The sequence below is a fragment of the Bolinopsis microptera genome, chromosome 9 (assembly GCF_026151205.1).
Source record: "Bolinopsis microptera isolate Bmic1 chromosome 9, MBARI_Bmic_1.0, whole genome shotgun sequence".
In the NCBI taxonomy this organism is placed as follows: Eukaryota; Metazoa; Ctenophora; class Tentaculata; order Lobata; family Bolinopsidae; genus Bolinopsis; species Bolinopsis microptera.
In genome coordinates, this window is record NC_087080.1 from 886,154 (window position 1) to 901,308 (window position 15,155).

General features: G+C 41.2%; 1 protein-coding gene and 1 non-coding gene across 2 annotated transcripts in view; both read right to left on the reverse strand.

Moving 5' to 3' along the window:
• The window catches only part of LOC134820502 (serine palmitoyltransferase 1-like), a 38,183-nt gene that overhangs the window by 1,693 nt on the left and 21,335 nt on the right, over positions 1–15,155 (reverse strand). Inside the window, exons 10-17 of the mRNA XM_063830917.1 lie at positions 14,423–14,495; positions 14,036–14,168; positions 12,490–12,619; positions 7,000–7,089; positions 1,697–1,804; positions 1,349–1,535; positions 934–1,091; positions 565–635 (exon numbers count right to left, since the gene is read on the reverse strand). Coding sequence (XP_063686987.1) covers positions 565–635; positions 934–1,091; positions 1,349–1,535; positions 1,697–1,804; positions 7,000–7,089; positions 12,490–12,619; positions 14,036–14,168; positions 14,423–14,495 — 950 coding nt within the window. The remainder of the gene's footprint in view (positions 1–564; positions 636–933; positions 1,092–1,348; positions 1,536–1,696; positions 1,805–6,999; positions 7,090–12,489; positions 12,620–14,035; positions 14,169–14,422; positions 14,496–15,155) is intronic.
• Positions 812–885, reverse strand: Trnai-aau (transfer RNA isoleucine (anticodon AAU)). The gene has a single exon. It is a non-coding gene; the product is annotated as a tRNA-Ile (tRNA).

Consider the following 15,155-nt stretch of genomic DNA (forward strand, 5'->3'; position numbering starts at 1 on the left):
TTACTTCCTGCACGCTGCTTTATTCTTCTATTTTCTACAACTACGACGACAGAAACTCTCGTGGGGGAAGTGTTTGAAGTCAAACAAAATTACTTGAGCGCGTTCCAAAATAGTAGAGTCTCTATTTTAGTACAAAAACGCGTAAATGGGGTGACAATGGACTGGCGTGAATGCTGAATGGTTTTCAGACTATTTGAAAATAAAAAGGCTTCAATTAGTGCAAAAACGGTAGAGGATGGTAAGATTATTTCTAAAAAAGAGAAACAAACTACGGAAAGGTCAACAAAAGGAGTCGCCACTGGGAGAGCGGGAAGAGGTAATGTGTTTGTTTGGACACGTAATATGGCAGAACTATTACATAAACAATTCACTACAGTGTGTAAAAACAGTTGTAACTTGTTGACAACATGTCTGCCAGTACATCCTACAGTTATCTCTACATCAATTGTAGCAGCTGATTCACAGCTCATAGTTGGACACTGTATAATATTAGCCATTATAAGTAATTGAGACTTAGAATAAAATGTTTTATTTTTGATATCGAAGCAGAATAAATTAGTTTACCTTGGTTCTTTTTTAAATAACTCAGTCGAGTTATAGCTGGCCACAGTGAGTGCCAAATTATTTTCTCTTGCCTGAGGTTTGAGATAAAATAGATAAGAATGAATAACGATTAATTAAGTAAATAGCTTGATGATCAATTGTGGAATCATTGGCAAAGATGATGCATTCGGGGCTTACCTACTCAAAGACTGCCATAAAAATGATAAAAATATTTCAACTGCAGATCACAAAAAGCAAAAGACAAGGCTGGCCGAGCAGGGGCTCGAACCCTGGACATTCGCGTTATTAGCACGACGCTCTAGCCAACTGAGCTACACGGCCATGCATAAGAAGGCAAAAAGTGATATGTAATTGTCCGGAGACATTTACCATGGTGCAGATTTCTCTTAGTGCTTCTTCGCTGTTATTATCTATCAATCTGATGTGTTTCATAGGTGATAAAGGATCTCCTGCAACAGTGATTGTATCAATCGTCTCAAGAGCTTGATGGGCAAATTTGCAGTTTTCGATCAGCTTGGAGAATAGATCTGAAATAAAGTTAAACAATTGAATAAAGGATCAATAAAACCTGAATACGGGAAACTTAATCTCACATTTATCAAACCCAAATTTGATTTGGCATTAGTCGGACATGTTTGTAGAAGAAATCTTCGCCCATAAAGCTAACCCTACCTTTGTTGAAGAAGTCCATGGCCCTGAGGACCATACTGGCGTGAAGCAATCCCTACCTTTGTTGAAGAAGTCCATGGCCTTGAGGACCATACTGGCGTGAAGCTAACCCTACCTTTGTTGAAGAAGTCCATGGCCTTGAGGACCATACTGGCGTGAAGGGGAGGCAGAGAGGCCGAGAAGACGTATCCTTGTCCAGCTAAACGTTGATGTCTGATAACAAAGGAGGAGCCACAAGCGAAACCTCCGACTGATCCAAGAGAGAATTCCATTGAGCCGACTATCATGTCTACATTCCTTCGCTGAGGAGATGATTAATTATAGGCACGGTAGTCAGCAAAATGTGTGGATATAACAGAGAAATGAAGCAGTTAACTAAATCGTAATGTGTGCTGTCGCCTGTCTTTTAATTATAAATTAACGATCTAGATTTAAAAATCCAAAAAACGGGAACTGGACTCACGTCAACATTGTAAAATTCAGTTAATCCACGTCCGTTCTCGCCGAGCACCCCAAAACTGTAGCTCTCATCTAGAAATATCCTGAACTTGTACTTCTGCTTCAACTCAATCTGTAAATAATAATAAAACTGTAGCTCTCATCTAGAAATATCCTGAACTTGTACTTCTGCTTCAACTCAATCTGTAAATAATAATAAAACTGTAGCTCTCATCTAGAAATATCCTGAACTTGTACTTCTGCTTCAACTCAATCTGTAAATAATAATAAAACTGTAGCTCTCATCTAGAAATATCCTGAACTTGTACTTCTGCTTCAACTCAATCTGTAAATAATAATAAAACTGTAGCTCTCATCTAGAAATATCCTGAACTTGTACTTCTGCTTCAACTCAATCTGTAAATAATAATAAAACTGTAGCTCTCATCTAGAAATATCCTGAACTTGTACTGCTGCTTCAACTCAATCTGTAAATAATAATAAAACTGTAGCTCTCATCTAGAAATATCCTGAACTTGTACTTCTGCTTCAACTCAATCTGGAATTTGAGTTACTTTTAGACATTCCGGACGTCTAGTTTCAAGGTTCCAAAAGGGATGAAACCTTGCAAGGAGAATTACCGATTGGTACAACCTGAGCTACTATACATAGTGTTTCAATAGTCTTGCAAGGATTTACTTTTTGAATTACTTTTTGTTTACTCTGAGAGACAAAATCATAAGCGTTCCTCATATCGTTTTTCGTACTTATATTATATTTGATACAAGAGAAACGCCATTTTCGGACGTGAGGAGAGTTAGGACTCCTCCAACTACATTAAATCAATTCCTTCTGTAACGTCCTCAATAAATGTAATAGATTTATAGTGTTGTAATTAGTTTAAAACATATTACCACTAATCTACTAATCTTCCACAATAATCACCAGCCAAAGTAGTGTAATGGACTGTACCCAATTGGCTGCTACAGGATATGTCCACTTAAGGACTGCTACGTAACCCGGTAGTCAATCGGTTAATTGGGGGCGCTGTCATTGTACCCAGGACCCTGGGGCCTTGTTATAACCTTCATCTTTTGCTAGCCTCGTGTTAGATCCATATTATAACCTTCATCTTTTGCTAGCCTCGTGTTAGATTCATATTATAACCTTCATGTTTTGCTAGCCTCGTGTTAGATTCATATTATAACCTTCATGTTTTGCTAGCCTCGTGTTAGATCCATGTTATAACCTTCATGTTTTGCTAGCCTCGTGTTAGATCCATATTATAACCCCCATCTTTTGCTAGCCTCGTGTTAGATCCATATTATAACCCCCATCTTTTGCTAGCCTCGTGTTAGATCCATATTATAACCCCCATCTTTTGCTAGCCTCGTGTTAGATCCATATTATAACCTTCATCTTTTGCTAGCCTCGTGTTAGATCCATATTATAACCTTCATCTTTTGCTAGCCTCGTGTTAGATCCATATTATAACTATCATGTTTTGCTAGCCTCGTGTTAGATCCATATTATAACCTTCATGTTTTGCTAGCCTCGTGTTAGATCCATGTTATAACCTTCATGTTTTTATTGATGAAATGCTATTTGTCTAGGCGAGTAAGGATGCTGTTTAGAGATTTACGTTAGCAAGATTTAATACATAGTAAATTGTCCCTTGCCATTAGGGCGTAGCTCCTCGTGGAGCTGTGTCCTCTTGACACCTTGAGACACCTTGTGACACCTTGTGACACCTTGAGACACCTTGTGACACCTTGTGGTCCCGGAGGTAAATCCTCCAGCCACGTCTGCTTCTACAAAGTTTTTATTATAACTGAGTTGATTTCTGAGTGAAAACGCTGCTTATCTTTGAACAGCAATACAATTTTATGGATTACATGACCGATAAGAAGTTTTGTAAGTACATCTATATAACGATTTTAATATTATTACATGGCACATTTTAGTATTGAATTAGTATTGCTATTAAAAAGCTCAGTGTAGCCATCTGCTATATATTTTAGATTTTCATCATCATCAAGCTTCTTCTCATCTCCTCTTGTCTCTTGTTCATAACTTACTATCTTCTTCGACTTTACTACGTTAACTACTGTAAAGCCCCCCTTGTTATAGCCTGTTTGTTTTGCAGGTGGAGACAACACCACGTGGTGTTACAACAGGACTTTTATACAGCTGATGTTTATTAGCAATTTTATAAATAAATGAATAAGTATAGTCTAATATATATATTATACACCACGTATAACGCTTCTACAATAAAAATACCAAAAAAGATAACAAAATGTACTCATAATTTGTTTCCCACAATAAACTAGCGGCACACAATTTTCCCTGTCAACCTTCCCATGAAAGCTACTAGTGACAATAATTCGTCTTACGTTATACATCACTGAAATTTGATGCTCCTTTATAATCCTCTACACTGCTATCACGTGACTTTGCATGGTAAGTGCTCCCCACACTTTTAGTTTGACAACGCGACAGAGTACATTTTCGTCTGAGCTAGTAGGTAATACCTTTTACTGCAGAATATTCTGTACAGGCACGCTTTTGCTACCTTATTTTATCTGCTCATCACTCTTGTCCGATTAATCTTGCCACGTGTTCCTTTCTTATCGGGAGATAATAATAATTTGATTTTGAGGTTAAATTTAAAGTAATCGTGTACCTGGCAACAATCCCGCTCACATTGGGACTTCCGCTAAGTTTCTCAATGTAATCCGACTTATAAGACCCTAGATAACACAATTGACTCAGGTACACTTTTTCACGAGTGGGGCATTTCTCGGAATCACGCCCTTTTTGACCACGCCCATATCACAACCCCCACTATAAATAGTAGTAAACCCGCGATGGGGTGGCATGTGCCTCAATAAAAATATTACAATCATTTATTATTATATCAATTTATCATTAAATATTTCAAAAATATCAATAACGTATGGTTGATCCTTCACACTTGGTAAAATATATAAAAATAAAGTTAATCTACACTAGAGAATAAATAATCTATATTATATAAATCAACAATATTAACTCCCCATCTTCTTGTAGTCATTTATCAAAGCGGTAGAAATCCAAGTAATTTTAGTACGCGGTGCGCAAGGAATTTCGTTTTAAAAAATGTGTAGGCAAGATAAGCCTAAGTGTGGCAGTGAAAATTGAAAAATAAGTAAATTGCAGTGACTGACTGTCAAATGCATTATCGCAGTTCATTTATTTGACTGCACTAACGTTTAGGATTCTTACAGCTGTTATATTTTGCTAATATTTTGTTTAAAAGTTGTAAAGGACAAAGTTCTTGTCCGTCCACGAAAGGTTTTCTAGGTCAAGTTTTTGTTTGTCCAGTAAGTAACGTACAATGTTGTCCTTGTATGAATTAATAAACTTATCTTGTAACTTAGGTACGTTGAAGGGAAGCATTTTATTTATTTCGTTTATCGTGTTGTTATATAATCGTGGTCCTACGTTAGAGATGCTATAATCGGTGATCCGTAATCTGTTGAACTTAATTTCAAAATACTTTGGATTTCTCCTTTCCGTTTGTCTAAGCGGTGATTTTTCAAATATACTACAGATACTCGATGGTGCTACTCCCATATAAACCTTGTGCATCAAAGTTAGACAGCTTTTAGCAATGAGATTAGGAAGAGCCAAAATTCCTATTTTGTTGAAGATGGATTTTGTGTGAGATGGTAGTTTACGTTTTCTTTGTCGTAAAAATAGTTATGATATTCTGAATCAGTGGCGCGAATAGCTTTCTTTTGAGCAGAGAATAAAGACTGAATGGAATTTAAAGATTTAATACCCCAAACAGTAGCGCAGTAATACAGGTGAGATTGAATTAAACTATTGTATAGCATTTTTTGAGCTTTATTCGGAATGGAACTTTTAAGTTTCATCATTACGCCTGCATTTCTGGATATTTTAGTCTTTAACTGTTTAATGTGCTGTATATATAAATCGCCAAAAATCCGATTTTATTATTATATTAGCAGTTTCACGAGTAACAATTGTCACACTTATTTCTAGATATCTCAGCTTCTGATTCATCACATTGAAATAAGTTATAATTGTTACTCGTGAGACTGCTAATAATATAGTGAAATCGGATTTTTGGCGATTTCTCAAAATCTAAGCCTCTAAGACCTTAAGTATGTTTATTAATATAAACATGCATCTTAGGCACATTTTGGTTTATGCCAGAGGTCTGTATCTCAATCAGAAGCTGAAATAATTAATAGTGAGGGTCGCTAAAAGGGCGTGGTCAAAAAGGGCGTGATTCCGAGAAATGCCCAACTGGTGAGAAAGTGTACCTGAGTCAATTGTGATATTTAGGGTCTTATAAGTCGGATTACATCGAGAACTAAGCGGAAGTTCCAATGTGAGCGGGATTGTTTCCAGGTACCGTATTAAAGAGCCGTTATGAAATATAGAAGATCTTCTGAGTAGTAAATCAGCAATAAACCTTGTAATTATAAACGGTTCTACCTGCAAGATGAGCTACAAAACATTTAATCCTCTAAACGGTTGAAATGGCTGTCGTCATAATACCAGATCATTTAATAGTACTGAACATAATCATCCCTTACTAACTCTCACTGCAATCACGTCACTATTATACCCGAGTAATCATTGAAACTGTTTTCTCTGATCATATACAACGAAAAGGCAACATAATTTACCCTAAGCACTTCCTCTCGCTGGTTTCCCCCCGACACACAATTAGCAATAACCACGTCTCTTGACACACAATCTTACTGCTTTTAGATAATCAGTCATTACATTTGGAGTACCAGGTAATTAGTTCTAGAGGACCAGTCTGTCTCTACCCGGCTAATATTAGTGTACACTAATTGACTATAACTCTGCTGGGTATTACATGAGTAATGGTTGATTCTTTTATTTGGGAGAGCAGACTCTTCGTTGTTTTAAACGGTGCTGGAGATTTGAGATCTACAGTACGCTACAGAGTTCAGGCCATTGTGATTTCAGTGTCATTTTGTTCGTTTATCTGTTTATGTATCCCGATTAGTTGTGTTGCTAAATTCGGTCGTATTTACATTTTGTTGTACAACAAGTGCTGTGTGTTTGAATACACAGTTGCAACTTTAAATCGATATGAGGATTGTTTGATTAGTACGTCTGCTTTGTCTTTAACCTTTCTCACTTTTCTAAACAGCACGAGAAAAATAGCCACGATACCTTATTTAAAAGATACTCCAAATAGTCACAACAGTAGATCAACCCAAATAAGCAAACAGTACACTTGATTACCATGGTAACACTAGGAACTACTTGATTACTCACCAGTCGGGGGAGGTTGGTGATTTGTCCGGTGTTGATGAATAGTCCCTCTGTTACCAGGAACCTGTTCGTTACTCTGGCTTTCTTTGGGTTCTGTTCAGAGGGAATAGGGATGTGTTAGTGTTTATATTATATTATATTATATATATTATATATAAGAGAGGGGGGGGGGGCCAATGACTACCAATGGAGACTTTTGGGGACTAATGGGGACTAAAAATCATGGGGACTGGAGGTCAACTCGTTGACGTAATTCACCATTTGTCCCCATAAGTCCCCAGAATTTTTGACAGTTATTTATGGTTTCCAAGTTAGTTTAATAACGATATGATCGAGATGTTTTGTCCAAGATAAGAGTAGGATGAACCTGACTTAAAAGTAAAATGATAAGCCCGGTTGTAATGTGTTCTACCACTGTACAAGTCAGTTCAGATTGAGGTAAATTGAAGTTTAGCTCTCGTGAAGGTAGAAGTAGCCGACTCGCTGAACTATCTGAATCTTATAATCGAATGAAAAATCATGAATTAACCCTTCGACTTACCCTCCTAATACACTTAAAGATGTTAGATGATGGGCGAATGAGTATTTATAACAGCCGTTCTGTGAACAGACTTGGTGATCTTTATTTTAAGGGGGGGGGGGGGGGGGGGGGTGACATGTCTCCAATGTCTCCAATGTCTTTTTTGAAAAGATAGGGTGCAGAGACATGTCCTGGAGACATTGGAAACATTGGAGACACAGCTTTTGGAGACATTGGAGACATTGGAGACATTGGGGACATTTGAGACATTGGAGACAAAGCTTTTGGAGACATTGGAGACATTGGAGACACTGGAGACGTAGATGTATGATTGGAGAAAGAGGAGGATCTAGGAGGAGGATGACCCAGGAGAAGGACTCAGGAGGAGAAGGAGGAGGATGAGGACTCAGGAAGAGGACTCAGGAGGACTGAGAAGGAGGAGGACTGAGGATGGTTGTGGAGGATGGCTGAGGAGGATGGCTGAGGAAGATGACTGAGGAGGAGGATCTAGGAGGATAAGGACCCAGGAGGAGGAGGACCCAGGAGGAGGACTCAGGAGGAGGAGGAGGAGGACTCAGGAGGAGGACTCAGGAAGAGGACTGAGGAGGACAGAGAAGGAGGAGGACTGAGGAGTACTGAGGAGGATGGCTGAGGAGGATGACTGAGGAGGATGACTGAGGAGGATGACTGAGAGGGAGGAGGAGGAGAAGAAGGACTGAGGAGAAGGAGAAGGACCTAGGAGGATGAGGACCCAGGAGGAGGACTCAGGAGGAAGAGGAAGAGGACTCAGGAGGACTGAAAAGGAAGAGGACTGAGGAGAACTGAGGTGGAGGAGGACTGAATAGGAGGAGGAGGGGGACTGGGGGAGGACTGAGGATGAAGAAGACTGACGAGAAGGATGAGGAGGAGGACTGAGGACTGAGGAGGATGAAGAGGAGGAAGACCCAGGAGGAGGAGGGATGAGGACTGAGGAGGATGGCTGAGGAGGATGACTGAGGAGGATGACTGAGAGGGAGGAGGAGGAAGAGGACTGAGGAGGAGTAGGACTGAGGAGGAGAAAGAGGAGGACCTAGGAGGAGGTGGACCCAGAAGGAGGACTCAGGAGGAGATCTCAGGAAGAGGACTGAGGAGGACTGAGAAGGACTGAGGAGGAGAAGGAGAAGGTGGAGGAACTAAAAGGAGGATGAACCAGGAGGAGGACTCAGGAGGAGGACTTAGGAGGAATGAGAAGGAGGAGGACTCAGGAGAACTGATGAGGAGGAGGAGGAGGACTGAATAGGAGGAGGAGGGGGACTGGGGAGGACTGAGGAGGAGGAGGACTGACGAGAAGGATGAGGAGGAGGACTGAGGACTGAGGATGAAGAGGAGAAAGACCCAGGAGGAGGAGGGATGAGGACTGAGGAGGACTGAGGAGGATGGCTGAGGAGGATGGCTGAGGAGGATGACTGAGAGGGAGGAGGAGGAAGAGGACTGAGGAGGAGGAGTGGGACTGAGGAGGAGAAAGAGGAGGACCTAGGAGAAGGAGGACCCAGAAGGAGGACTCAGGAGGAGGAGGAGATCTCAGGAAGAGGACTGAGGAGGACTGAGAGGGAGGAGGACTCAGGAGTACTGAAGAGGATGACTGAGGAGGAGGAGGAGAAGGAGAAAGACTGAGGAGGAGAAGGAGAAGGTGGAGGATGAACCAGGAGGATGAACCAGGAGGAGGACTCAGGAGGAAGAGGAGGAGGACTCAGGAGGAGGACTTAGGAGGAATGAGAAGGAGGAGGACTGAGGAGAACTGAGGAGGAGGAGGAGGAGGACTGAATAGGAGGAGGAGGGGGACTGGGGAGGACTGAGGAAGAGGAGGAGGATGAAGAGGACCCAGGAGGAGGAGGACTGAAGAGGAGGATGAGGATGAGGACTGAGGAGGAGGAGGAGGACTGAGGAGGATGGCTGAGGAGGATGACTGAGAGGGAGGAGGAGGACTGAGGAGGAGGAGGAGAAGGACTGAGGAGGAGAAGGAGGAGGACCTAGGAGGAGGAGTACTGATGAGGAGGACTGATGAGGATGGCTGAGGAGGATGGCTGAGGAGGATGGCTGAGGAGGATGGCTGAGGAGCACGGCTGAGGAGGATGGCTGAGGAGGATGACTGAGGAGGATGACTGAGAGGGAGGAGGAGGAGGAGAAGGACTGAGGAGGAGGAGGAGGAGAAGGAGGAGGACCTAGGAGGAGGAGGACTCAGGAAGAGGAGGAGGACTCAGGAGGAGGACTTACAAGGAGGAGGACTGAGGAGAACTGAGGAGGAGGAGGATGAGGACTGAATAGGAGGAGGATGGGAACTGGGGGAGGACTGAGGAGGAGGGGGACTTGGGGAGGACTGATGAGGAGGAGGAAGACTGACGAGAAGGATGAGGAGGAGGACTGAGGAGGAGGACTGAGGAGGATGACTGAGGAGGATGACTGAGGAGGATGACTGAGAGGGAGGAGGAGGAGAAGAAGGACTGAGGAGAAGGAGAAGGACCTAGGAGGATGAGGACCCAGGAGGAGGACTCAGGAGGAAGAGGAAGAGGACTCAGGAGGACTGAAAAGGAAGAGGACTGAGGAGAACTGAGGTGGAGGAGGACTGAATAGGAGGAGGAGGGGGACTGGGGGAGGACTGAGGATGAAGAAGACTGACGAGAAGGATGAGGAGGAGGACTGAGGACTGAGGAGGATGAAGAGGAGGAAGACCCAGGAGGAGGATGGCTGAGGAGGATGACTGAGAGGGAGGAGGAGGAAGAGGACTGAGGAGGAGGAGTGGGACTGAGGAGGAGAAAGAGGAGGACCTAGGAGAAGGAGGACCCAGAAGGAGGACTCAGGAGGAGGAGGAGATCTCAGGAAGAGGACTGAGGAGGACTGAGAGGGAGGAGGACTCAGGAGTACTGAAGAGGATGACTGAGGAGGAGGAGGAGAAGGAGAAAGACTGAGGAGGAGAAGGAGAAGGTGGAGGATGAACCAGGAGGATGAACCAGGAGGAGGACTCAGGAGGTAGAGGAGGAGGACTCAGGAGGAGGACTTAGGAGGAATGAGAAGGAGGAGGACTGAGGAGAACTGAGGAGGAGGAGGAGGAGGACTGAATAGGAGGAGGAGGGGGACTGGGGAGGACTGAGGAAGAGGAGGAGGATGAAGAGGACCCAGGAGGAGGAGGACTGAAGAGGAGGATGAGGATGAGGACTGAGGAGGAGGAGGAGGACTGAGGAGGATGGCTGAGGAGGATGACTGAGAGGGAGGAGGAGGACTGAGGAGGAGGAGGAGAAGGACTGAGGAGGAGAAGGAGGAGGACCTAGGAGGAGGAGTACTGATGAGGAGGACTGATGAGGATGGCTGAGGAGGATGGCTGAGGAGGATGGCTGAGGAGCACGGCTGAGGAGGATGGCTGAGGAGGATGGCTGAGGAGGATGACTGAGGAGGATGACTGAGAGGGAGGAGGAGGAGGAGAAGGACTGAGGAGGAGGAGGAGGAGAAGGAGGAGGACCTAGGAGGAGGAGGACTCAGGAAGAGGAGGAGGACTCAGGAGGAGGACTTACAAGGAGGAGGACTGAGGAGAACTGAGGAGGAGGAGGATGAGGACTGAATAGGAGGAGGATGGGAACTGGGGGAGGACTGAGGAGGAGGGGGACTTGGGGAGGACTGATGAGGAGGAGGAAGACTGACGAGAAGGATGAGGAGGAGGACTGAGGAGGAGGACTGATGATTGAGGAGGAAGAGGAGGATGATGAAGAGGAGTAGGAGGACCCAGGAGGAGGAGGACCCAGGAGGTCCGGAGGAGGACCCATGAGGTCCGGAGGAGGACCCAGGAGGTCCGGAGGAGGAACCAGGAGGAGGACCAAGGTCCCAGGAGGAAAACTCAGGAGGAGGAGAACGACTGAGGAGGACTGAGGGGGAGGAGGAGGAGGAGGAGGAGGAGGAGGAGTCTCCAAAAGCTGTGTCTCCAATGTCTCTAAAAGCTGTGTCTCCAATGTCTCCAATGTCTTTGTCTTTTTCGAAAAGATAAGGTGCGGGAGACATTGGAGACATGTCACCCCCCCCCCCCCCCCCCCCCCCCCCCCCCTTTAAGCACTGGCAAGCACTCTTTTGTGAATATTTCCATAAATGATCGTCAAAAACAAAAGAAACCAACGCCAATTTCAAATTACTGAGCATATCATTTCAGACAAATAAATACAAAAGTAATAAGAAAAATTGATAATGCGTTTATTTTCCTTGCGCTACAACTCGTGTTACTAGATCAATCTGATAAAATAAGCGTATATATGCAATATGTCTCCTCAATGTTGTCATTGGTAGTCGCCCCCGCCCCCTCCCTTAATTTACCTGAGGTACTCTAACAGCCCTCAAGTAGCTCCCAAGAAGTCAGGAATGTCCAGTGACCATTTATAAATATTATAGACTTCAGTCTTGAGAAGTTTACGATCTGGTCTGGAGAAGCCAGATTTTTTGAAATCTAAATGGGGACTAATGGAGACTTTTGGGGACTAATGGGGACTAAAAATCATGGGGACTCGGGGTAAAATCGTTGACGTAATTCCCCAAGTCCCCAAAAGTAGTCATTGGCCCCCCCCCCCCCCCCCCCCCCCATAAGAGAATTATACCCAGCATTGACCGGCGAACTGATAGCTACTTCAGAAGCAATGAAACTACGATATATTATATATGTTGGATTATTATTATTATCTATAACTAATGTGTTAGCAGAGGTATTTAACCGAAACCGCTCAGGACCCTTATAACTTTATAATGGAATTTCTAGGACATGCGCAAACAACACTGGACAAAGTTCAAATTCAAAACGGAAATCTTGACTTCCAATTTATGATTCCAAAAATAAAGGTACATTTTCGGTTGCCCCAAAATTGCTCATTGCTGCCAAAAACTAAGCAAAGTAGGACCAGTAAGTTAACTAAAATAACTTTGCGGAGTGAGAATTGTAAATAAACTGCTGTTACACCACCAACCTTTCTATCTTTAGTAGCCTGAATCTCCAGCAGTTCTACAAGATGGTCTAAGTCGTTGTGTTTATAGTAGTACACAGTGCTACGTGAAGCTAGGATGCCTTTCTGTATCGCGTAGCACACTTCTTCATCGCTGAAATATTAATACGTTCAGTAGTTACCATGGTTACAGTGTGTAACTAGTGGTAACCACCAATACGGCCAGTGTTATTGCACCTTATCACTGCAAAACGGTCAGTGCTATTGCACCTTAGATTCTGGCGATCCATAAACGTAATTCTAACTCATTATATTTTGTATTTAACGACCTGTTATCTGTTTTGTTAAAACTTACAGTTTACACCTATTAAAGTTACTAGAGGTAATTATAATATCCAAACAGAATTACTGACGATGTGATGTTGTAATGCTGAATGTGGGTCAAGTAGAGTCAGGATGGATGTGAGTTGTCTGTGCACTGTAAACCTTTTAAAACTATTTACCATTATAATTCAATAAACGTGCAGTTACTGGTTTCTAGTTTCGGTATCAACTAAACAGGTGTGATGTATTTGAGTTTTAGATTTACTGGAAATTCAACCAGTTCATTAACCAGTTTCATTTTGCACTAACAAATCAAGAGAGAAAAATCATCAACAAGGTTTTGACCCTGAAATAAAAATTAGGTATATTTATTTATCGATGCGAAGAGAGGAAACTACCCTCTAGCTTTAATTGGTGGAAGAAGTTTCATTTTCACATAAATTAATATATAATATAATATTATATTAGGGTAACTTGACTACGGATTTATCATCTAATTGTTAGATTTCAATCCTGAAAGCAAATTTCCCAAACTTTTTCATGTCCTACAATCTACATCCTCTTTTTCGAACCACACTTATTTCACAATAAATTAAGAAAATTAGCTCAAAAACCCACACTCCGCAGATCAGTGCTTTGTTACTAGGCGACGGATCCTTTTCTTTAAATAACCGGCGGCGTGCCACATTAGAGTTTAAGCTTGTATTAACTTATAAAAGGTTATTACTTACACTGTAATCTATTCATTGTAATTTACTGTTTTAGACCTTGTACTCATTGAACTACTATGTGCGACAGCGGTTATATTATTTATATATTATATTATATATATTTATATCATATTACTATATTATATTATATATATATTTATATCATATTATATTATATTATGTTATATATTTTTATATTATTTGTATTATCAAGGATCTCTAGGTGGCCCACTTACTGCATTGCACCTTGCTAGTGGTATATCTATATATTTTATATAGAAGTGATTTTTTCTTCAGAATATTGTTGAGATGATCTAGTTAATGTTGCAGAGTTAATCTTCCAGTTACCATGGTTACAGTGTGTAAATATAATATATGTTAATAAATATTCACTCCATCATTATTATTATAGTCCAATCTTTTGATCGCTTGTTTATTGCTGAAACTCCTCTAAACCGCAGCTTGATGATTTTTACTATCTGAAAATGTTGATAAGCACCAAAACCCTCTAAAATCCTAGATCTAAGTGTCCTTACCAAAATATGATGTCGCCTCGTTTGCTGTAAGCAGGGATTGCACTGGCAACTGTGGCGAAACCGTAACTGTAGATGATAGCTTCCTCGCATTCCATATACTGGGCTAACTTCTCCTCCAACAGCAAATGTACGTCTGGGGGTGGGGTGGAGTTTATTACATTAACTTGTTTTAAATAATTGTACTTTATTATAAAAAGTTATAACTTAGTGAAACTTAAAACTATTCGGCTTTCATTAACAAACGTATTTTATTTTGTTGGAATTTCATGATGTTTTGCGGTAGTGAGATGTTTAGCCAAAATTTGGAATATTTTAGAATATAATTAAAACAACCGTGAATAGATTTTTTTAAATTTGAAACTGCAGAGCTAAGGTTGCTATAGTTACCAATAGTTCCGTAGAAGCCTCTAGGACCACAAGATCCGACTCCGTATTTCAGCACGCTTGTAATAGCTGCTTCCTGGGGGGTTAAACTAATTACTTCTTTATTTTAGCTTACTTTTTAAACAAATTACTTCTTTATTTTGGTTTACCTTTTTAAACAAATCACTTCTTTATTTTGGTTTACCTTTTTGAACAAATTACTTCTTTATTTTGGTTTACCTTTTTTAAACAAATTACTTCTTTATTTTGGTTTACCTTTTTTTAACAAACTAATTCTTTATTTTGGTTTACCTTTTTTAAACAAATTACTTCTTTATTTTGGTTTACCTTTTTTAAACAAATTACTTCTTTATTTTGGTTTACCTTTTTTTAACAAACTAATTCTTTATTTTGGTTTACCTTTTTTAAACAAATTACTTCTTTATTTTGGTTTACTTTTTTAAACAAATTACTTCTTTATTTTGGTTTACCTTTTTTAATAAATAAATAAAATAAATTCTAACATTTATTACACGCTTCGACATTAAAATATACCCAACAAAGATGTACATTAAAGTCATTCAAGCGAGACTTAGTGTTGAAATAGCAAGATTATGGACTTTTTAAACAGTTCAGATTTTATGAACAAATATTTGTATGAAGTTACTAAAATTATGCACTTTCATATCAGTTCAGACATTATGGACAAATATTAGAAATATTATCAAAAGCTAGTTGGAAATAAAACGTCTTTAGG